Genomic DNA, 24,113 nt, shown 5'->3' with positions numbered 1-24,113 from the left:
TTCCTGCTTTTTAAAACCACTGATGTGAAGGGACTTTTTGTTCCCTGCTTAATTTTGAATCTTTTCCCTTTGCAAATGGCTTGTAGTAGAATAATTGAGAACAGAATATAGTGTGATCTCATCCATCACAGGTAACCATTTTCTCACAAATGGGTATTTAATATATATCTATATAACTAAAGAAGAGTCCATAGGCTAAAATGGGAGCTCACATTTTTGAGTATAGTATAAGTCACCAGTAGCAACAAAGAAAGAAGGGCCAGAAAACAGACTGGATGCCAGTAAGTCACCTACCTTCAGAAGACCCACATAAGGGCAGAAGTTTAGAATGAATGACTCCAAAAAACTGCCAGAAATCTAATGTAGGATTCTAATAAACATCTTTAGACCTATGAAGTAACAAAATCCTAAAAGAAGGTAAATTTAAGACTACCAATAAAAGAAAATCCACATCAACATATATAAAGCTGTTGTTCAAATCTCCCTTGCCACAGGTGAGGATAATTCCTTGGACTAGAGCTCTTGGACATGGATTCCGTTCCTAGAACTGCTTTAAAAATTAGCATTAGCATAGTAAATTTACTTTAAAAATTAGCATAGTAAAACCTACTTTGGAGAATTACCCATGTGTCCATGAAAATGCCAACATCCCAGTTTAGGAATCTAGGTCTTACCATAATCCAAGTGGATGGCTCATGAACAGGGGAGAGGGTGACAAAACTACTAATCTCCATCTTCCACATGAACACAATCTTTCATATGGCAAAATATAAATGCCTACACAACATGTCTCTTTACAAATATAAAACTCATCATCAGCAACAAAAGCATCAGATCTAAATGATCTTTATTGATGCATTGCTGCACTCTACATCAAAGTATAAACTCTAATAGGGTTTTTCACATCTTCCTCACATACACAGAATATTAGATACTTTAAGATGTTAGTGGGGGCTATACCAGTCATTTTAAAACAAATATTTTACAGCAAATGGCTAATACTTAATCTTGTCACTAACTATTCCAAGTTATATGGATGGTGTAGGTTAAAAAAAAAAATCAAAAGGCTATGTGCACTGAGATTTCTATCATGATACCTGCTATAAGTTGGGTTTGGTTATTATGTCTTCAGATAGTGGTCACCTATGGGGGTATTGTGGGAAAGGGTCCAAAGGAATCCCACACATCCTGTGCTTGGCAACACAAACTACTTGTAAACGAAATTAGCTTATTAACTATATGCCATTAGATAGTAGCAAGCAAATTCCTAAAAAATTTGCTGACGGTCTTTTAATCACTTAGTAAATAATTTTGAACTCAGAATGCGTGCCAGAAATTACATTTAAGTTCACTTTGTAGTCTCTAATTTCAGTTTTCCCAAATCCTGGATCCCAAAACTGACTGCAAAGTCATTGTTGTAACCTCTCTGGGAATCAGTTATCAGTCTGTCAAAATTTCTTTCAACCTAGAGGATCCTGGTGGCTCAATCGGCTGAGTGCCCAACTTTGGCTCAGGTCATGATCTCACAGTGTGGAGTTCGAACTGCTGCTGTAAGTACAGAACCTCCTGCTTCAGACCCTCTGTCCCCCTCTCTCTTTGCCCCTCCCCTGCTTGTGTGCTCTCTCTAAAAAATAAACATTAAAAAAATTTCCTTCAACCTAAAAACTTATACAATTGGGGTACCTGGGTGGCTCAGTTGGTTAAGTGTCCGACTCTTGATTTCAGCTCAGGTCATAATCTCAGTTTGTCGGTTTGAGCCTTGCATTGAGCTTTGCACACTGATCATGCAGAGCCTGCTTGGGATTGTCTCCCTCTCCCTCTGCCCTTCCCAGCTCACAGTGTTTCACTCTCAAAACAAACAAACTTTTTAAAAAATTCTACAATTATCTTGAAACATTTTGTGTCGCTGAGTGACTGTTCAGACATGTGCTAAGAAATGATTGCCTCCTGTGTATCTTTCACTAATATTCTAAAACATACCAAATTATGCCTGGAAGATTAATAATTACTTATTGCCAAACTTTGGTTGGGTTGGAAAAAAGAAATATCTGGCTGGCAATCAGAAAGTATCAATAGCATGTAAAGGCACCATGCAGTAATACAGCCTATTTTTTAATTCCTATAATTAACTGAATAGATTTCTTGTGGTTCATTTTTTATTTCCTTTAGTTCAAAATTGAGAAAAAGTTACAACACAGACGAAGACCTGAAGGACCTTTAATTTTCTCATCTAACCAAGGACCCAGTAATTTAATTTCCTATACTACCTTCCAAACATTGGTCTGTGATGATGTGCAAAGTGAAAAAGAAAAAAGCTCAAATAGCAATTTTTTCCATAAAGCTAAACCAATCGTTCTTAATTTCCACTGTATCCTTTTTGGTGTCATGAGATACTTACACATAATCTTATCGATGTTCTTGCTAAACCAGATAAAAAACTGGTTAACTACAATGGTCCAAAAATTTTTAAGCGAAAAACAAAACACCTTTGGATAGAAATGTTTGGTCAATTATTACCTTAGCCAAACGGCTTATCAGGTAATCTTCCACTTTCTCTAGAATATCTCCAGCAATAGGACATCTGGTTTCTTTCTGAAGCAATTACATTTCATCTTTGGATAATTACTAAAAGCTGCTTTTTAATCTGGAGTCAAATAGTCCCAGTCTTAACCTCTTGGAACCATACAGAATATATGTAATTATTCTGCCACATGATGGCTTTTATAAGTTTAAGACACTAGGCTTTTACACGTTACATGGCCACCCTTCTCCAAACAAAACTTTCATTTCTTTAGTAAAGTCTGTATCTGGTCACTCTATGATTTCCTTTGTTCTATTACTAACACCACAACCACAAATACCTAAAAAAATAATAATAAAACAAGTATGTTTTCTCTATATTATTAAAGTTACAGACACCCAAAACATAGATTTACTTGTAATTCATTAGTCTACTAATACGCAGTAAATATGGGATGTAGTTTACCTTTGCTTTTCAATCCACTTCCAAAATTATGCACACGTGTAAATTAGAGGGGAAATATTTTAATGTTTTCTAAAACCTGTAAAGAATCCCAAAAGTAATAAAGATTAAAAGATAGATGAAATGCTGATTACAAATCACTGCTATCTATTAATTAAAGCAGCTCTCCAAGCATTACGAGGAGGTAGTTTGAGTCATTTATGCACTTCATATAAAAACATACAAACCAAAAAACCCTATTATGTAATTCAAACGTGTAAACCTTAAGTACAAAGATATCTGAATTATACATAAGTCAAAGTTTACAAAGGTGCTCCCCTACCCCAAATAGTCCAAATTAATACACTTTCAAAGAAATCTGAATTAAATGTCAGAGTCAACAAAATTCACAAAGCCAGAAGCAAGTTTAGTGCTCACAAGTTTATATTTTTAGGTTTGATAAAGATTCTTGTGTATTTTCTAAATACACAGACAAAACAGTTTTGGAAGTTTACATACATGTCTTAGGACACTTATACTAGGTAGGTAAATTACATTTAAAAAATTGGTCTTCGTAAAAGATCTTCCCCAAGAGCTTTTACAAACAGCAGGCAGAAGAAAGCGTTCTTTTATGTTTACAGTGTTTAAAATGCTGATTCTCCCATTTCATAATGGCCTCAACCATCCCTCTCCTCAACCCAAAATTTTGTTCTCAATAGCCAGTGTACTCCAAATTAAGTACCCAATGTCATAAAATTCAGGGCCAGAAAACATCTTTTAAAGTGTGCTTATCCCTAACACATTTTAAACTATCTAAGAACTGTTCAACTTCATTTGAAAGCAGGGATACAGCAGGAAAAAACTTGCCATTTTAAATCCTAAAGTGACTAAGAAAAAACACCTGTTAGTTCTAAGCACATATATTATGTACCATAGTTAAGTTTAAGGATCTGGGTGACTGAACGGCACAAAAACTGGGGTTCGCATCTAGTTCTTCACTTTAAGACCATCCTTTTAAAAATAAAAATGCCACAGCCAATTAATAGCATGTGCTATACTGAGGTCAGGTGTCTTATTTATAGTCAGGTGACAAAACTGCTGTATTAGGAGGAAAAGACTGATAAGGATATTTGAGGGGGAGGAAAGATTAGACACTCAAATTCCTAACGTATGATGTTTTATGGGGAGAACATGTCTCCATACACAAACTGCTTTTAAAGCACTGAAACTCTACAAAAGTTTAATGAGGCAGTTAATAGAGCCCCCTAAAAAGAACATGGGCTTCAGAATCAGATCTGGTCAAAACCCAGCTCTACCACTTAGTAGCTGTGTCACATGGGGCAAGTTATGTTATGCAAATTTCTTGGAGCCTTTTCTCTTCCATAAAATGGAGACAATAGCACCCACCTTAGGGAATTAGACAAAATAATGTAAAGCGCAAGGGCACATGTAGGCACTAAAACAATGGTAGCTTTTGAATCATTATCCAGAAAAATAAACTCTTCTATGTTGACAAAATCTTTAAAATATACATAAAGCTTACCGAAGTTTTTAAATTTATTTTTTAAAACTCCTCTTCCATCACACTTTGCCCCGTATTATACTCCTCCAGTCATCTTCAGGCTTTTTACAACTGTACTGTATGAATATAAATTTCCCAACCCTGATCCTTTCATTTTCTATTTTCTCCCCCTTTCCTCTTGGTTCACATCTATTATTAAACTAAGATGTATTAGGCTCCTATTATGCACCAGACATTGTTCTAAGCGCTTTACATGAATTAACTCATTCATTTCTCTCTTCTCCAGCAGGATGGCTCTACCAAAACCAGCTAGTGTTTCCCTTCTCCCCGCAAATTTCAAAGCTATTCATTAGTGTTCAGCTTCCCCTTCCTACAGTTTTTTTAAGCTCTTAATTGCTAGGGTGCTAAAATTTAGCAAAACATCTAGTGAATATGAATAATGAGGGCCAATAACAACAATGCAGGGACCATATGGAAGTAACTGTCTCTGAGAATTCTAAGAAATAATACATGATCTTGATTTATATGAGAGGGTCTGTTACTAGAGCAAATAGGAAAGAAAGTTTATATTCTTCCTCTTCATTAAAATTACAAGCTCTAAAATATGCTTCTCATTTAAAATATAAGTTACAAGAGAAAAATTCAGCAAATGTATAACACATAATTCTGCCAGGGCTCCACAGACAAAATTATGAGTATTTCATTGTCACCTTGAGACCAATCATAAGTTCTTATTATCTATCAACTTCCTGAAATTGTACTGTAAGTCAGAAAAAGAATATACTTTAAAAAAAAAAAAAAAGTCCAGTAGTATACCTTAGTACTAAAACTATTTTTAAAAAAAGACCTAGAAGGGAAAAGGCAGTCCCTCGAGATCATGAAACAAAATAAGTTAGGCAGTCAGCAAGTAGAAAAATCTGTCAGTTCTGTTTCTGGTAAAATGTTTACTTTAAAGAAGAAATTTTTATATAGGCTGAGGCTAATATATTCAAGAGTATAAACATTATTCCTTTGGATTACCTTTCTAAAAACAAACTTTTAAAGTATCATATTTCAGTTGACTAAAAATATAGCCAAATCTGTCACAACACAACATAAAAAGTAATGGACAATTATAGAATATTTTAAATTAACAGTAACAAGCCATCTACATCAAACCTTGTTTCCAACTAAAACCAAAACAAAAGCACAACAATCCCGTAGTGTACCAAGTGTGTATTTCAATTTACTGTATGCAATCTAACAAAAATTTGGTCATAATTTACCAGATATACATAAATGATTTAAGTAGTAAAAGAAAATTCAGTTTAAAGAGAGTAAGTTCATATCTTGAGGAAAAGTAAAAGTACATTAAGAATGTAAAGCCAAGTCCAGTTTCTATGCAATAAGTGAACTGTAGTCTAATAAAGCAGATTTAGGTGATTTTCAGATATATATCTTTTCTCTTTAATATATATTTATATATAGACAGATCTACCAATTGTAAACTATGGTTTATTTTAAAGGAGGGGGATAATGGGATGAAAGAAATCTTTATACTATACTTACATATTCACAAAGCAGAACATTTTACGTTTAAAATACTTTTTCATTCATAGTATCTTTGCCCAACTAACGTCTACTTTGGACCCCACCAGAATTACATTATACTCATTTGTCTAGAACACTGAGAATAAGATGTACTCTTCAGTCTTAAACAAAAATCAAAACCAAACTATTCATGTCAGTTTTACAATTATGTAGAAACTACAATAAAGTTTAGATGACAAAAGATGTATCTAACCATGTAACTGTATTTTATATCTTTGATTTATCCAAGCAAAAACATCAATGTCTAACATTAAACCATTATAGTACTGAAGTCGGAGACAATGAGAAAGCTTGTCTCTTAAAAAACCTATCAGCTTTTCAACTTTGATCAGATGGAGCACCAAAAGGATTATGTCTGTCAAAGTATACTTTGCAATTTTTTCCACACAAATAGCATAATTTAGTGACCTGATATAAAATAGGAAAATATACTCAATTTCTATTTAAAAGAAAGCTGAAAATATGATATCCCTCAATCTTATATAATATACAATATGTTCCTGATAAATGTCATGCATGTTAATATTAATTATGTGAAATGCTGCTGTGAGTTTAACAATCAGCTAATTCATCTGTCATTAGGCTAAATAAATCTGACAATTTCAACTTAATACATCACCCCTTGTACCCTGAAGAATTTAGTTAACAGAATAATTGTAAAGCCTCTCAATATCTTATTTGTAAGATTTTTGCAGATTGTTGAATCATGGTGACTACCAGAAAGACTATATATGAAGACGTAGTAACTTTGAGGAATTGAAAAAATAATGATCTATCATAATTTCAAAACGTTCAATATCCCAGTAAGTATCAAACAAAAGAGAATGCACTTTTTGTGTTATTTTTAATGATAAAAAGGGCACAGGAATAAAAACCTGATATTTCACTTATATTGCATAACAAGCTAACCAAACTGGACATGGAGGTCAAATTAGGAAACAAATCATTTTCCTTATTGTTTCTATGACGACTTTTCTTTCGATTAGATTTCTGTCTTTTCATATAGGACTGAGGTATAGTACACTGGCAAAAATAAAAAGAGGCAAACCAGAATAGTGCCAAAGTAACAGATACCCAAAACCGAATACCATGTCAGAAAACGTCATGTCATATAGTAACCATTTATCGATTACAGCAGCAGGAGAAAGTTACTTCTAGATCATAATCATTTTAGTGGTATTTGTCAACTTCGCCATGTTAACTTTGCAACATCATTTCTTCATTTGTAAAGTAGTAAAATTCATGTCAAAAAGGAAAGGGGGAATGGAGGAAGTCAGTTAGTTCATTCCAATAAATTACCTCTCCAGTTCTTATAAACATGCCCATCAGCACAAAATTGAGAAATAATACCTAAGACTAGAAGAGACTTGGTTTAAGTTATGAAGCAAATTAAAATGGAAAAATACAGAAAGGTAGAACCCATGGGGTTGAAAAGGCCCCTCACTGAAAATCTGTATTAAAAAAAATAAAATTAATAAAAATAAAAATAGAAACAAAACTCTACTAGTACAAACTAGCCTGAGTGGTTTGATGGACAGAGTAATTGGGTCAGCTGTCACTGTAGTCTTATAAATGGGTTTTCTTCATTCATGTTAAAGTGGCACATGAATGTAAGCTCTTTAAGGACACATACTATATATTCATAGGACCCAAATAGTTACTGTATATCCTATAAATAAAAAATATTTTTGATAACTGACTGAAGATGGGACTCCATGTAATCCAACCACAAGGTTGTTTGCTGTACAGTCCTGTGCAAATATAAAAAAAAAATTTTTTTTTGCTATAAGGCTTTTTGACCCTACAGTTTTCACAGCAACATAACTACCATCCAGCATGTACCATATTTTGCAAGCCTTCAAGTTCAACAATTCAAATTGTCGATTCATATTATGTCCAAATGCAGCATCCTTGAGGAGTATAGGTCAGTTAATCATCTAGAGACATACAAACATCTCCTGATTCATCCCATCGAGATGGATCATTCTGATCTTCTCCATCATCAACCAGCTCTTCGTCAGCTTCTCCTACTTCATTTTCCTCATATTCTTCATCCCGAGGGAAATCTGTATCCTGTCCCTGATCTACACCTTCTTGCCCTCCTGGTTGTGATTTATCTGCACAGTCTACACAAACACCATAGCGTCGAGATCCATGTCTTATTCCAACACTGGCTGCTAACATGAAGATCTTCTTACACACCATACATTTGTATTTTTTATCCTTTTTATGCACCTAATTGAAGGGGGGAAAAATCCAATATAAGGATAGTACAGACAATAATGCATTTGAACCACTCAAACCACCCATTCAACAATGAGTGAATATATACCTTGTTTTTCTGTATGAAGTTCAGTTCATAAATCACATTCTCTGTTTAAGGCAATTTATTTAATATCAACCTTCCCTAAATTTCAGGTAATAGTGTTAAAATATCTTAAACTTCCCTGACATAAATATAGTTTATCTCAAAGATCATTTATATTTAAAGTTACTTACCAGGGAATGTCTTTTCACATGTTCTCTGCGAGTAAACAGTTTTCCACAAATGTCACAGCTAAATGATCTGACTCCCGTATGAATGAGCAAATGCCTTTTTAGTGTTCGTCTGTATTTGGCTACATAGCTACAATGAGGGCATTTTAACTTGTTCATGATTAGAGATGATTCACCTTTGAGAATAAAAACAAAACGAAACGAAACAAAAACACACACACACAAAAAGCAATTATATATTAAACAGAAAATTTGCTATCAAAACCTTGTCTCTATCCCTGAGAACAGGGATTATTATAGGGCTACCATACTATTCAATTTTTTTTAAAACCCAGAATATGGAAGCTTTTAATTGTTAAAAATAATTTAAAAAATCTGTAGATGTTTAGATGACTAATACTTGCCATTTTCCCAAGTTTCTTGTTTTGGCCAAGATTCAGGCAATAATCCATACTTGAAATCGTTTGAAGCACCTGGTATCAATCCATACTTGAAATCATTTGAAGTACCTGGTAGCAATCCATACTTGAAATCACTTGAAGGGCCAGGCATCAGGCCATACTTGAAATCATGTGAAGTACCTAATACAATTGAAAAGTCATTCTGATATAATGGTGGTAATAAACACCTCTTATTAGAATTAAAAGAAAAAAATATTTATTTATATTTTATGAGCACTATGATAGAGAAGCTTAATATAAATAGCTAAATAAAAATGTCTACATTTTAGTCTAAAACTGACATGTCTGCATACTTTATTGCACTTTTTTCCATTATTTATTATCCTAATCATAAAACCCTGATTGGCAGGCATCTGAAATAGGAAAACTAAAATTTAAAACACAATTCAACCACAGGTAGAGAAAAATTTAGGGAAATAAATCTAAATGCTATTTAATACTGCATGGAGGCCACAAGAAAAGTGCTCTTTTATACTGTATTTCAAACATTCAAAACAGCACTCTTAATTGTTACTCCTAATTATTATATCATTTGAGACTATCGCCCTGAAGCCCAGCTGTGGAATGGAATAGTGTCCTTATTGTCCCCAAAATAATCACAATCTTGTTTTTAAGACTAATCAGTATAGAAAAACAGATGAAGAATAAATACAAGGAAATTACAAATTCAAGGTTCTCGCATTATTACACCCGTTTGTTGTTTCAGACACACTGGACAAGGTAACTGAATGCCCTCTTGGGAAGTTCATCAAAACCTCTCTAACTCCATCCTTAAATCCAGAAAGTAGAATTAGAATAGTCAATATCCCTTAAGGAATCTGTGCCAGAGGACCTTTAGACTAGCTAAGAGAAAAATTACCTCCTTTGGATATGATTCCTTTTTACTTCTTAAGATTTTATTTTTTTAAGTAATCTCTAAACCCAATGTGGTTGCTTGAATGAACTTACAACCCTGAGATCAAGAGTTGCATGCTCCACCGACTGAGCCAGCCAATCACCCCTGGACAAGATTCCTTCTTGAATTTGTATGTATTTCCCTAAATCCAGGAATCCTGTGGCAATGTAAACATATCCAGAATTCTCCATAGCTATTGCCACACTGATCCAATCAATCACCAACTCTTGCCTCTGGATTATTTTCAGTAGCCATCAGAGTTTGTATCCAGGCTCACAATGTTGCCCTCTTACAGTCTGCTCTCAACTCAGCAATTAGAGATTCTTTCAGAACTTTAATTCAGAGCCTGGCACTGCTCTGCTCAAAAGCCTGCAAGGACTACCCATATCTCATTCATAGTAAAAACCAAAGACTTCCAAAATCTTACATAGCCTTACCTACTCTAGCCCTTGCTTCTAACGACTCCCCCTGGTCAATCTGTTTCAGCCATACTGGCCTTTGTACTGTTCCTCCATGGGAAAATGGGTCCCTCTGCAAGACCTTTGCACTTAAACTCTTCTTTCCTCTGCCTGAACACTCCTTTCCAGGCTATATACTCACTCACTTGTGCAGTAATTAATTTTCCTCCCACAAAAACCATGGACTTTATATAAAACAATGCTTGTTAAAAAGGACTTCGTAAAAATTTATTTTCCTGTATCTACCTGCCAGATATACTACTTCTCTTAAAAATTAAAATAACTTGGGGTGCCCGGGTGGCTCAGTCGGTTAAGCATCCGACCTCAGCTCAGGTCATGATCTCATGGTTCAGGAGTTTGAGGCCTGCATCAGGCCCTGTGCTGACAGCTCAGAGCCTGGAACCTGCTTTGGATTCTGTGGTCTCCCTCTCTCTCTCTCTCTCTGCCTGTCCCCCATTCATGCTCTCCTTCTCTCTCTCTCTCTCTCAAAAATAAACATTTAAAAAAATTAAAATAACTTAATATTTCTTCTTCATTGAAAGTATCACTAACCAACAATGCAAAAGGTCTCTAAGGTGTTTAAAATTTCACTATAATCGGGGCACAGGGGAGGCTGAGTTGGTCGAGCCATCCAACTCTTGATTTCAGCTCAGGTCACGATCTCTCCTTTCTTGGGTTTGAGCCCCATTATCAGGCTCTACAATGACAGCACAAGCCTGCTTGGGACTCTCTGCCCCTCTGCCCCTCTCTCTCAAAATAAATAAACTTAAAAAAAAATTCATTTCTATTAATGTAAATTGTTTTATACTTGGAATACCTTTATACCTTTTTAATGTCAGTAAAGACTTCTGAATTGACAATTAGATAATTAAACTATAATGTACTTCTGTTCAAGGGTAAGTTTTCAGAATCCTAAAGTGAGACCTCATGCGTGTACATGTGTGTGTGTGGGGGGTGGAGACTGGGATGGGGGTGGTAGCCTGTGAACACAAATCTATCAATTTTCAGTTTTACACTTCTACATAAAGCCTGAGCTTTGACTTGTAGTTCTTGATGAAATCAGTACAAAAAAGCTGAGAGCAAGAACTTGCCTGTTTTACTCACCTTTGTATTGCTAATGTCCAAAGCATATACCCTTCAACTATTTATTGAATAAATGTATCTAGTGAATGCTAACACACACGTACTATTTTTTACTTCCTCAAAATACTTAACTTAAAAAAATTAAAACTTTTTAATACTCGAAATTCTGTATTTCTCTAGGTAATCTAAAGATCTAATAAACATCCAGGATAACAGACAAGAGACACCATATCTAGAATACAAAATTCAAATTAAGAAAACCTCAACCCAAACTTCTTTCACCTGTCCCAATTCTTTTAACAGTAGAAATTACTATTTATAGGAAGTATATGAGCAGTTTGACAAAGGTATTGCCTTTATAATTCAATACACTGGAAGATCATTAAGGTAATTAAAGATCTACTTCAAAACTGTGCTCACTGTTTAATAATATCCTTCAGGGTACATTTTTCCATAATGGCAAACTAAGAAGAAAGCAGTGTTTTTCTGAACTCAAATCCTAAGACAAAGGCTGATCTCAGTCATAAAAAGCACATGGATCAAAATGACCCCTAAGAGAAACGGCTTTACACCAAGGGTTTACTTTTTTTGAAAAGATTATATGGACCATCCCCCATTGAAAATGTTTATGTGTAGAAATTCACTTCACCCCTCAATATAGCATATATTTTCTAGAGCTTTTTCAAACATAACCACAGTACCTTTATCGCATCCAAGAAATTTAAAATTGCCCAACTACCATTTAACCCATACTACATATTCAAATTTCCAACTGTTCCCCAAATGCCCCTTTACTCATTTTAGAACCCTGATGTTATCAAGACTGATAATGCCTTTTGGTTGGTCTCCTGGAGTCTAGTGGTTCTTCTGCTGGTCTTTCATGGCATTAACATTTAAAAAACCCAGAGTAGCTAGATTTCTGTAGGCTTGTCTGATATCTCCCTCATGATCAGATTTGAGTTAAACATTTTGGCATAGGTGATGTTGTGCACCTGCTACTGCATTATGGCAAGAGGCAGGTTATTTCTGTTTTTTTTATTGTAAAGAAATCTTTTTTGTAACTGAAATAATCTATGGGATAACATGAAGACCATGTGAATATGCTATTACAACAGTCTTTTGCCCAGTCATTATGGGATAAGCCCATCAACAGTGGCTTAACATCCATGGATGATCTTGAATTGTTTCCTGTGGGGTATTTTTCAATTCTATCATTCTGTATTTATTAGCTTGGCATTCTGTTAAGAAAGCTTTTCCCTCTCCTAATTTACTCAGACTCACATTATTCTCTGGAATATTCATGGATTCTTTGCCTTTACTTCTCCCAAAGTTCAAATGATAGAAATATTACTATTCAGAATTAACATTTTGTATTGCCATCACTAATCATACTATTATTTTATATCAAAGCTAATTAAAATACATTAACTAGCCATTTGGATAATTATCATTCTCATTCCATGTATATACTAGCAGGAAACCACCATCTCTATTAACTTAATTATTCTGATATTTAAGAATTCTAAAATCTCTAAATAAATGCCTCCCACAAAGAATAAGAAACACCCATCTATTTGTGTTCACCAGGCTTCCAAAGCATTATCACAAACATAGCTACTCTCCTTTAAGGGAAGAAACTGAGGGGTGCCTGGCTGGGTGTGGAGCCTACTTAAAAATAAATAGATAAACTGATTAGACAGACAGATAGGAAAGAAACTGCAGTAGGTCCTTAAACATATACACAAACAATGCCAAATCTTTAAATCCTCTTAAACATACTCTTACTAATAAAATCCTACTGCACCTACCAGCATCACCTCCATCCTGATTGGAGCCGGCTTCAGCCAATAAATTTGTATTCACATTCCTATCACAATCTGGCCCTGAGAGTAGAGCACCATCCAGGTCTGAAAAGGAGATATTTTAATCAGTTATTTACAACCATACCATAGCCATCATCAAAACACCACTCCCTTCTTGGTATTGTTTCTTATGCAACACTAAATAGAAAAATATATGTAAGTATTAAATACCTGCTATATGCTTAATGCCATTAAGGTACAAAATCGTTAAGACATGGTTTTCAACCACAAGAACAAGTGCACACTCAACAGTGAGTACACTGTACTGAACATGAATAAGCTTTAGAGACAGGGTGAATTAGGCTACTGGCTATGTGAGCAAGTACCTCAGTTTCCTCATATGCTTCCAACTAGATCACAGATTTGATATATGTAGGTAATGCAAGTCAAGTGTTAGAGTTTTGGTGTCTGGCATCCAATGACAGCTGCTACTGCTGCTAGTACCAAGTACTAGGTGTGTAAAACATGGTTTCTGTATTGATTCAGAAATGAAAAAGACCAATTAAAGCTAGAATAGTAAAGCAAGGCTTCAGAGAAGAGGTAATTCCTTAGAATTAACCTTGATACATGGAAAGGATGTGGAAAGGCAGCGTAAATGACATACTAATGATACCAATACTTTTGGTTCCAATCTGTTAATTTCTTTTAAATCTGTTCCATCCCTTCTGTTTCTCTACCACTGCCTTAATTCAGGCATCATCATTCTCTTGGATTAGTGAATTACTGAAACAGTTTCTTGGGTCTCCTTGCTTAAAAATATAATGCTCATAGTTCTATTCATTATCTTTTTTTAATGTTATTTTGAGGGAGACAGCATCCTAAGCAGGCTACACGTCCTCAGCACAGAGCCTGACCCAGGGCTGGAACTAACGAACCATGAGATCATGACCTGAGTTGAAATCAAGGCATCCTCTTGGTACTTTTATTGGGCGCCTGGTTGGTTCAGTTGGTTAAGTGTCCGACTTCAGCTCAGGTCATACACAGTGCAGAGCTTGCTTCAGATCCTGTCTCCCTCTCTCTCTCTGCCCCTCCCCCGCTCGTGTGCACACGCACGCTCTCTCTCAAAAATAAAACTTCAAAAAAACTTTTTAATGTTTATTATTTTTGAGAGAGGGACAGAATGCAAGCAGGGGAGGGGCAGAGAGAAAGGGAGACAATATCCAAAGCAGGCTCCAGGCTTTGAGCTGTCAGTGCAGAGCCAGATGTGGGGCTCAAACTCACAAATTGCAAAATCATGACCTGAGCCAAAGTCAGATGCTCAGCTGAATGAGCCACCCAGGAGCCCCAAAAATAAACACTAAAAATGCCACTTTGGGCACTCCTGGATGGCTCAGTCAGCTGAGCATCTATCGGTTTCAGCTCAGGTCATGATCTCAGTTTTGTGGATTTGAGCCCCATGTAAAGTAGAACCTGCTTGGGATTCTCTCTCTTTTCATCTCTGCCCCTCTCCTGCTCATGCTGCCTCTATCTCTCTCAATAAACTTAAGAAAAATTGGGGACATCTGCGTGGCTTTGTCGGTTAAGCTTTCAACTTTGACTCAGGTCATTCAGGTCATGATCTTGCGGTCCGTGAGTTCGAGCCCAGCATCAGGCTCCTTGCTGACAGCTCAGCGTCTGGAGCCTGCTTCAGATTCTGTGTCTCCTTCTCTCTCTGCCCCTCCCCCACTCATGCGGTCTCTCTCAAGAATAAACATTGAAAAAATTTTTTTTTATTTTTTAAATGCCACTTTTTATGGACAATCTGTCCTCTACTTCCAAGATTCATTTTTTTTTAACGGTTATTTATTTTTGAGACAGGGAGAGACAGAGCATGAACGGGGGAGGGGAAGAGAGAGAGGGAAACACAGAATCTGAAGCAGGCTCCAGGCTCTGAGCCATCAGCCCAGAGCCCGACACGGGGCTCGAACTCACGGACAACGAGATCGTGACCTGAGTTGAAGTCGGACGCTTAACTGACTGAGCCACCCAGGCGTCCCCCAAGATTCATTTTTGATAATACCACTCCATACTTACTGATCTAGCTTCCCAACACTCAAGATAAAAAAAAATTTTTAAATAACAAAGAGAGAAATCCTTCCTCTTTACATAAGCAGATACTTGATTCAAAAAAAAAAAAAAAAAACCAAAAAACTCCATGGTGGGCAAATGAAACTGTGGTACACTTACACAATGGAATTCCACCCAGTAATGGTTCTAGTGCATAGTTATAAAACCTCAAATCACTGAATGGATCTGGCATTTATGGTCTGGTCTAAGAAGCCAGTAGGATTACGTATTTGCATAATGAAGGAGAGAAGAGTATATATTGATCCTCTCAAGCAGGTGCAGATAGGTCATATAGAGCCCTGCAGGTCATGGTCAGGATTCTGGCCTATAGTCTAAAAGCAAAAGAAGGATTTTAAACAAGGTGTTAATTTCATTTACCTTAAAAAAAAAATCCTGGTATTATATGAATTAATTAAAAGAGGGCAAAAAGGTGACTAGTTAGTAAACTATTTTAGAAATTCAGGTAAGAACTGATGGTGGCCTTGACTGACGAGAGCAACAAATGGGGGAAAGTAGATAAGTAAGGAAACTTTGTGGAGGAAGAACCAATAGTGCTTGGTGACAGACTGAATATGGAAAAGGCAGGGTTTGAAGGTAATGAGGGAAATTTCCAGCCTATACTAAAGGCAGTTAGGAAACTCTGGTGGGTAGAGGACCAGTTTTGGAGGCTTACGTAGTTATGAAGATACTGAGTTTGACATACCTAAGAAAGAGGTAATTTAGTAATAGGTTTGGAGTAGGAATAGGGGTTAAATGGGTAAACTCTAGATACTGCCTGGGACCAAATCTCATCTGTGCCACTTCCCAGCTGTGTGACAGTTGTGAAGCAGCTTATTTTGCTTTTCTAACATAGTGGTTCTCAAAGTATGGCTCCTAAATCAGCAGCATCAGCATTATCCGGGAACTTGCTAGAAATGTAATTTTCAGGACCTATCCCAAACCTACTGAATCAGGTTACTGTGGTGGTGGGGGCCCAGAAATCTGCATTTTAAAAAGCCCTCTAGGTGATTCTGATGCTTACTAGAGACTGAGAACTGTTCTATTATAAAAATGGGGAAATTATCAGGCAAAGAACTAAGCACTTTTCATTTATTATCTCAAAGGACCAAATTAGATAAATGAAAAGTACTTAGCTCTTTGGTAAATAGCAAACACTCAAACTTTTAATTTTTTTTAATTTAAGCTCCCAAGTGAAGAAATTTAGTACCAAAGGCTATACAGATTTGATGCTTCAACTGGTGATAAAAATGAGTTGTCAGAACGTATGTGGTAAATAAGACCACGGAAGTAAACAGAGGAGACCATTAGGAAAAAAATATGACCAATATGCTGAGGAATCCTAGCATTCAATAAACTTGAAAAGGATATAAAAGGACTTTAAGAAAGATTATTTAAAAAAAATCTTTTTAATGTTTATTTGTGTGTGTGTGTGAGAGAGAGAGAGAGAGAGAGAGAGACAGAGAGGGAGGGAGGGAGGGAGGGAGGGAGAGGGGCAGAGAGAGAGGGAGACACAGAATCTGAAGCAGGCTCCATTCTGAGCTGTTAGCACAGAGCCTGACACGGGGCACCTGAGCCCAAGTCGGACGCTTAACTGACTAAGCCACCCAGACGCCCGTGGAAAAAGAGTATTTCAAGAAATACTCCACCATGACAATGCTGAAATGCTGCCAAAACTTCAAGATTAAGGACTGAAATGTGCATTACTTTCATTCAATATATACTGAGCACCTAGGACATCACTAGTGATCTTAGAGTAACACTGGTGTTATCAGTGGGGCAAGGAGAAAGAGCAAGAGTGGCCTGTGCTGTGGATGGAAAATGAAGAATTATGATATATAATACAATCTGAGAGATTTGGTTGCAAAAGGGAATAGTGAGAAATAGAGAAAGAGTTTATTTTTTTAAAGATGAAAGTAATAAACATCTTTGAATGCTGAAATGAAGAGGTCACTAATTAAGAGAAAAGTTAAAAATATTGAGGAAATACTGCAAAGAGAAGTCTGGAATCCAGAAGCAAATGTTTGGGTACTTAAGACAGAGAGAAAGGATAATCAACATATAGAGATAAATTTGAAGACAAGTACTTAAGGGCATTCATCTATTGGCTTTTATATTCTCCATAAGGTGGAATAGTAAAATAGGAAGTTATTGCCTACAGTAAATGTTGGCTGTCAGGAGAATGAACAAGTACTTCATATGCAGAGCAGGAAAAGGAAATAGACACAGACTCCTTTACCTGTTCCTTGAGAGAAGGGATATTGGTTAGGTTTTATTTTCCCAGCATTGTCATAATGAGTGACAAAATGCTTTTCAACAAGTGTTGTTAAATGTTGGTTTGAATATTCTGCCTTCTGCAACCTCTATTACTAGTTTAATTAATGGCATTTAAATGACAATTTCTCAGTTTTCTGGTGTACAGTAACATTAAAACATAACCAGTAACTGAAAATAATTAACTGAAATCTAGTGCCTTTGTTTTCCTATGAAAACCTGAATGTATTTCAATAGTAAATTTAAATTGTTATTCAAACAACTGTACTAGGTTTCCCCAATATCTTTTTTTTTTTTTTAAGTCACTATTCTGAAGAATATAGCCTGTTCAGAGGGCACTACAAAGTGGGTTTGTAAATACAGGCAGGGCGTTTCTATTTATGTAACATTCTATAGTGATTTGTTGAAGGCTTCCTCAGCTAGTTCTTAAAATAGACATTTCCTGTCTCCTACTCTACCTCTTAAGTATTAGAATTTAATTTGTGATCTTTACCCTAAGCTCAGAACACCTCAACCTGAAAGCTTAACAGATGGCAAATATATTCTGTGGACAATATTTCTTCTCAAAAACAAAATCATAACCATGCTACAAATATCAAATCTCTTTCAAAAGGTACTACTTAGTTCTTGATATCAAAAACAAATTCTCATGGGTGCCTGGATGGCTCAGGAGATTGTCTCTCTCCCTCTCTGCCCCTCCCCTATCACACTGTTTCTCTTTCAAAAATAAACATTAAAAACAAAACAAACAAGCAAACAAACACACACAAATTCTTAGAATAGGTAAGCTCTTCCAGGTTGACAATAAGCATGTTTAACTCAGGAATCAATACATCATGCTGGTACCTTATTCAAAAGCAGCCAAACTGCCTAGCAAATCATTTTTAATCAGTTGATGTGAATGGGATAGGAGGAACCTAACCATTCACTTCAAACAGAAATGAATTTTGTTTCGCTAGCAAGCAAAAGCAGTAACTCCGGGTCATCATTTTTCTCCAAAACTATAGGATTAAAGAATAAACTCTACTATATTTGGTTTTAGGACATTCGCCACCTTCCTACTGAAATCTTTTTCATTTAAACTTGGCAAAAAGGGCTAAGATATCTCTGCAAACAAAAGACCTTTTTTTTTTAAAGAACTATTAAAACAGTTTCACAAGATAGCCATCTTTCTGAATTACAGCAGGTATAGGTACACTATGTATTATCATTCAAACGACTGAATGAATTTAAATGATTGAATTCAAATGGCTATAAGCTGCTTTTTCTCCAGTGAACAGGTAACTACAGACCTCTTCCCCCCCCACCCCCCACACAAACCAAACACCAGATTTTACGCATTCAAGTCTGTAAGTCCCTTTATGTATCTCATTTAAATTTTACTACAAATTTATGGAAGAATAGTAAAAATATTATCAGCTTTATGAGGAACCTAAGATAAGCTAGTGGCAGAGTGCTACATTTATTGCCTATATTACATTGCCTCCCGAGAATATGTAAGTTCCAAACCTATGGACTTGCTGCACACGAGGCAAAACAAAAAACAAAACAAAACAAAAAAACCAAACAATCTGCAATGCTAGAAACGAGTGAAGAAGTACACCCATCTTTAACTTAGTTTCCTAGTGATACTTTATACTTTTTGCTAAATGAACAAAAATAAACTTTACACTCCATGCTAAATCAACATTTGCTTTACTAACTTTATTTAATAAAACCATTTCCAAAATCTTAAATGTACCTAGGTATCAGCTATTGTGGTTCTTTGTAAGTATTACATTTTTGTCTTTGAAGGCAATTTTCTCTTCAGGTTTATTTTTAAATAACTGACTAACCATGTTTTTGCATGTTTAAAAAGATGACATTTTATTCATGGATTTTTAAAAAATCAGATTAACAGAAGATCAGATTAACAAGCAAAGAAAAGAGAATGAGATTAAAAAAAAGAATGGTGTGGTGCCTGGGTGGTTCAGTTCCGTTTAAGTATCCAACTCAGTTTCAGCTCAGGTCATGATCTTGCAGTTGTGAGATTAAGACTGAGCCCTGTGCGTGGGGCTCTGCACGGGCAGTGAGGAGCCTGCTTGGAGTTCACGCTCTCCCTCTCTCTGCCCCTCTCCCCCCACACTCCTGCAAGTATTCTATCAAAATAAATAGTTAAAGAAATAAAAGTAAAATAAAGTAAAATCTTGGTCTCTACCCCCTCTTTAATTTATAACAATCACAACTTCATTTTTCTCACATAAAAAAGAGTGGCAATGTTTGCCCACTTCACAAAGTTCTGTGAAAAGTGACACCAGGGGGCGCCTGGGTGGCTCAGTTGTTTATAAGCATCCAACTTTGCCTCAGGTCGTGACCTCACAGTTCGAGTTTGAGCCCCACATCGGGCTCTGTGCTGACAGCTCAGAGCCTAGAGTCTGCTTCAGATTCTGTCTCCCTCTTTCTCTGCCCTTCCCCCACTCGCACTCTGTCTCTCTCAAAATAAACATTAAAAAAATTTTTTAATGAATAAAAGTGACACCAGTAAATGAAAATACTGAGTAAACTGTGAAGTGTAATATCAATCTGGTGTCATTAAGTGTGATTAATCTTGGGGCCTATCGTTATAGGTTTCTCTTGGACCACGGCAGGCAATGCTTCCAAACCATCTGGTAAAGGGAGTGGTACGGCACTTGCCTGTAAATGCTAAATAAACAAAACCAAGTTGGAAGGTTTCCCCAACAATTTTCTTCTGGGTCTCAAAATTCCAAACATGAAGCAGGTACAAACTTACTCAGACTTGTCTTAAGAGACAGATATTCTTGAAATCAATGAAATGATAGAGAACATCAGAAATCAAAATTTATTATTTTTTTTAATATTTATTTTTGAGAGAGAGACAGAAAGTATGAGGTGGACACAGGCAGAGAGAAGGAGACAGATTCTGAAGCAGGCTCCAGGCTCCAAGCTGTGAGCACAGAGCCCAATGCAGGGCTTGAATTCATGAACCGTGAGATCATGACCTGAGCCGAAGTCAGAAGCCTAACCGACTGAGTCACCCAGGTGCTCCAGAAATCAAGGTTTTGGAAGTCACTAACTCAACTGTACAAAAAACTCTTAAGAGACCCAGTAAGATATATTCCACTTTCATATAAATATATCAACATCAAGTTTCTCTTCTCTGAAGACAGTTTCAGAACTGTTTTTTTCATAAACAGGTACAATTTTTTTCTCTTGATTGTGATCAGGTTTTTTTCTGCTTTTCAGTGGAGAGTAGTCAGTTATAAATGTATCATATAAAATGCCCTTGACAATTCCTGTAGTAGGATAGAGACTCAACATAGTTTCCTTTCCCCCATTGGCTCAAGTGACTGCCCCATCTTTACTTAGATTAAGTTCTACTGTTTTTTCTTTGCACTACTCAACTAGGGCTGTTATTTCTGCCCTCACTAGTCCTTAAAAGGTCTACCCAGATCACTCCCCACTCCAATCCATGAACAACACACGCCAAATGTTTTTTTTCCTAAAGGCTAATATAAACACACCTAATCTCTAGTTAAAAACCTCTCACTACCTCAGTCTATTTTTGAAACCGAATTGACAAACTTACCATGTAAAACAAAGAGAATTACAATCTGCTCTAACCTACCTACCCAACCTCATCTTCCCACTACACTCCTTCTATTCTTTTACCTATTTACCCTGATTTCTTGCCGTGTTGTAGTCACTGAACAACCTCCCCCTCCTCTGGCAAAGGCTTACACAAGACCCTGTTCTTACTATTGCCTTCTCCATGAAGCCTTCTCCAACTCTTCTGAGCAGTTAGGAACCTCCCATTGCATCTGCTCATCCTACTTATTTTAAACATTTGTTCCAATGCACTGGGTACGTTTCTACCCTACAGCGACCCTACTATGAACAAGTTCCAGGTAAGGTAATCCTCAATCTTGACATCAACGTCATCTGACAAGATACTTACTTTTTTGGGGACTTAAATAGAAATTTTATTATCAGGGGCACCTGAGTGGCTCAGTTAGTTAAGCAGCCCTCTTGATTTCAAGTCAGGTCATGATCTCACAAGATGGAGTACCACATCAGGCACTATACTAACAGCCTGGAGCCTGCTTGGGATTCTCCCTCTGCCCCTCCCCTGCTTGCTCACTCTCTCAAAATAAACATTTTTTAAAAATTTACTAGTAAATTTCCTGTTATGATGTGGAAAGCTATTCTGGTATCCCAGAAAAATAATATTTGGTTATAAGATAACTTTTCTGGAGAGTAAATCTTTGAATGAAGATTTAAGACCTTCTGGTCACCCCAGAATAAATATTAAGACTATGTCAGAAACCAAAGTTTCAGTTTTATAGAACTCTCAGGGATTGACACTTAGACAATCTGATACTCTCAGGCAGAACTCACAAAAATGCCTTTGTAACTGATCTACAAGGCTTCTTCAGTACCTAGTCTGGCCACACAGATTCTATTTATTTAGGGTTTTTAACTTATTGGTAATAATCCTAACTACAGTCATCTCTTGGGACAAATACGGCAGACAGGGAAGGAAAGGAACACTAGGCAGATGAAAAGAAGGGGGAAAAAAGATGGCAGAATATTCCTACCACCATACAGCTATCTACTATCGTCCTTTTAAGATTAAACATTGGGAAGATTCTTATGGATTAGTGTATTTTATAATCCATTCACTACTGGTGGACATTTACTTTTTAAAATGATCATCAGGCCTTCAAACTATCATTTAACACCCAACTGTAACAGTTTCTGAAGAAAAGTGACTGGATATTATCACTTATAGATCATCCTTCATAACACATTCAACCAAAAGGATGCCTCAAAGTTAAAGAACATCTGGGACCCCCTAACAAAGAAAACTAATCTAGATCCATCAATCTATCTACTTACAGTAAGATGTAGAAGGCAGCAATTTTCAGATTTTATAAAAGTAATAACTACAATACTCCCAGTGGTGTCTAGGGGTAGCATCCTATAATCAGAACAGTATTTCTGCAAAGAAACATGAATATTCACATTTAAAGAAATGAGTAAAAGATATAAATAGCTGGTTTTGCTGCCAGCTAAGAATCAAGTTTTGTTGCCAAAATGATTAAGAAAAAGCTTTGGGTAGTTTTTACAGATTTCAAGATTTCAGAATTACAAAATTTTCCTTTCTTTCTTCCCATTAGAGACATTATGTGGGATACAATCAGAACCAGTTACAGTTAAGTGGCAAAAGTTAGTCCAAAGCCCACATCTCCTTAAATAAAGCCAAGTTTCATGGTTTTTAAACATATTTAATAGTTTATAAATTTATACAGCATGGTCAAAACAGGACTCTCAAACGTGATGGCCAATTTTCAAAATTGTAAAAAGTTAATCATTTAGAAAGCAGTTTAAGATTCTGCAACATTTGGGGCACTTGCGTGGCTCAGTTGTTTGTCAGACTTCATCTCAGGTCATGATCTCATGGCTGGTGAATCTGAACCCCATATCAGGCTCTTCACTGTCAATGCAGAGCCTCCTTCACATCCTCTGTCCCTCCCCTGCCTTTCCCTTGCATGCACGAGCTTGCATGTACACGCACGCACCCACAGGTGCATGTACACTCTCAACCTGTCTCAAAAATAAACATTAAAAAAGATTCTGAGGGCACCTGGGTGGCTCAGCTGGTTAAGCATCCAACTTCAGCTCAGGTCATGATCTCACCATTCGTAAGTTCAAGTCCCATGTTGGCCTCTGTGCTGACAGCTCAGAGCCTGAAGCCGGTTTCAGATTCAGTGTCTCCCTCTCTGTCCCTGCCCTGCCCCTTCTTGTGCTCTCTCTCTCAAAAATAAACATTAGAAAATTTTTTTTTAAAGTTTCTGCAACATCTGACTGAAGGTAATGCATATACCTATTATCGTCCAAAACATAGAAAAGCAGAAGTGCGGGTTAGTAGCAAACTCTGAAGAATTCAATATAAATAGAATAATTCATTAGTCCAAACATGACCCATTGGAGTATCTGAAAGATATTTAGCTTGAACATTCTGTTCTCCAAGTTGTCTTCTAAATACTCAAAAATTATTTGCTTTTTAACCAAAAGGCAAATATGCAAATTGAAATTTTAAAGCTAAAACTCTATTTGTAAAGGATTAATAGAAATTTACAAATGTTGTAAAGCTGTTTTCCCTGAGAAGTTCAGATGAGAGAAAGGAACGTTTAGATTATTTAAAAGAACTGTTAAATTCTTTGCTGAGGTAAAATCACCTTGCATCCTGTATACATTAAGAAAAAATCCAGGGCCACCTGGGTGTCTCAGTAGGTTTAGCGTCAGACTTTGGCTCAGGTGGCTGGCTACTGTCAGCGCAGAGCTCACAGATCCTGTCCCTCTCTCTCTCTCCCCGCCCCTTCCCTGCTGGCACTCTCTCAAAAATAAATAAAACATTTAAAAAAATCAATCATCTATACAGAATTGTAATCAGCTTTTATTAAAGA

At 36.3% G+C, this 24,113-nt stretch overlaps 1 protein-coding gene across 3 annotated transcripts in view; it reads right to left on the bottom strand.

Annotated features, from left to right (window-relative positions):
* Nucleotides 1–3,388: 3,388 nt before the first annotated feature.
* The window catches only part of ZBTB10 (zinc finger and BTB domain containing 10), a 37,096-nt gene continuing 16,371 nt past the window's right edge, over nucleotides 3,389–24,113 (bottom strand). For 2 of the 3 annotated variants that reach the window (XM_019453345.2, XM_019453341.2), the window contains exons 3-6: nucleotides 13,276–13,374; nucleotides 8,975–9,151; nucleotides 8,574–8,746; nucleotides 3,389–8,309 (exon numbers count right to left, since the gene is read on the bottom strand). In XM_019453345.2, the coding sequence (XP_019308890.1) occupies nucleotides 8,004–8,309; nucleotides 8,574–8,746; nucleotides 8,975–9,151; nucleotides 13,276–13,374 (755 nt within the window). In that variant the 3' untranslated portion in view covers nucleotides 3,389–8,003. The remainder of the gene's footprint in view (nucleotides 8,310–8,573; nucleotides 8,747–8,974; nucleotides 9,152–13,275; nucleotides 13,375–24,113) is intronic. The other variant, XM_019453343.2, reaches the window with a different exon arrangement.

The sequence above is a fragment of the Panthera pardus genome, unplaced genomic scaffold (assembly GCF_024362965.1).
Source record: "Panthera pardus isolate Hobbes unplaced genomic scaffold, ASM2436296v1 HiC_scaffold_7, whole genome shotgun sequence".
NCBI lineage: Eukaryota > Metazoa > Chordata > Mammalia > Carnivora > Felidae > Panthera > Panthera pardus.
Note: the sequence above shows the minus strand (reverse complement) of the source record. Positions and strands in the feature narration are given on the sequence as shown.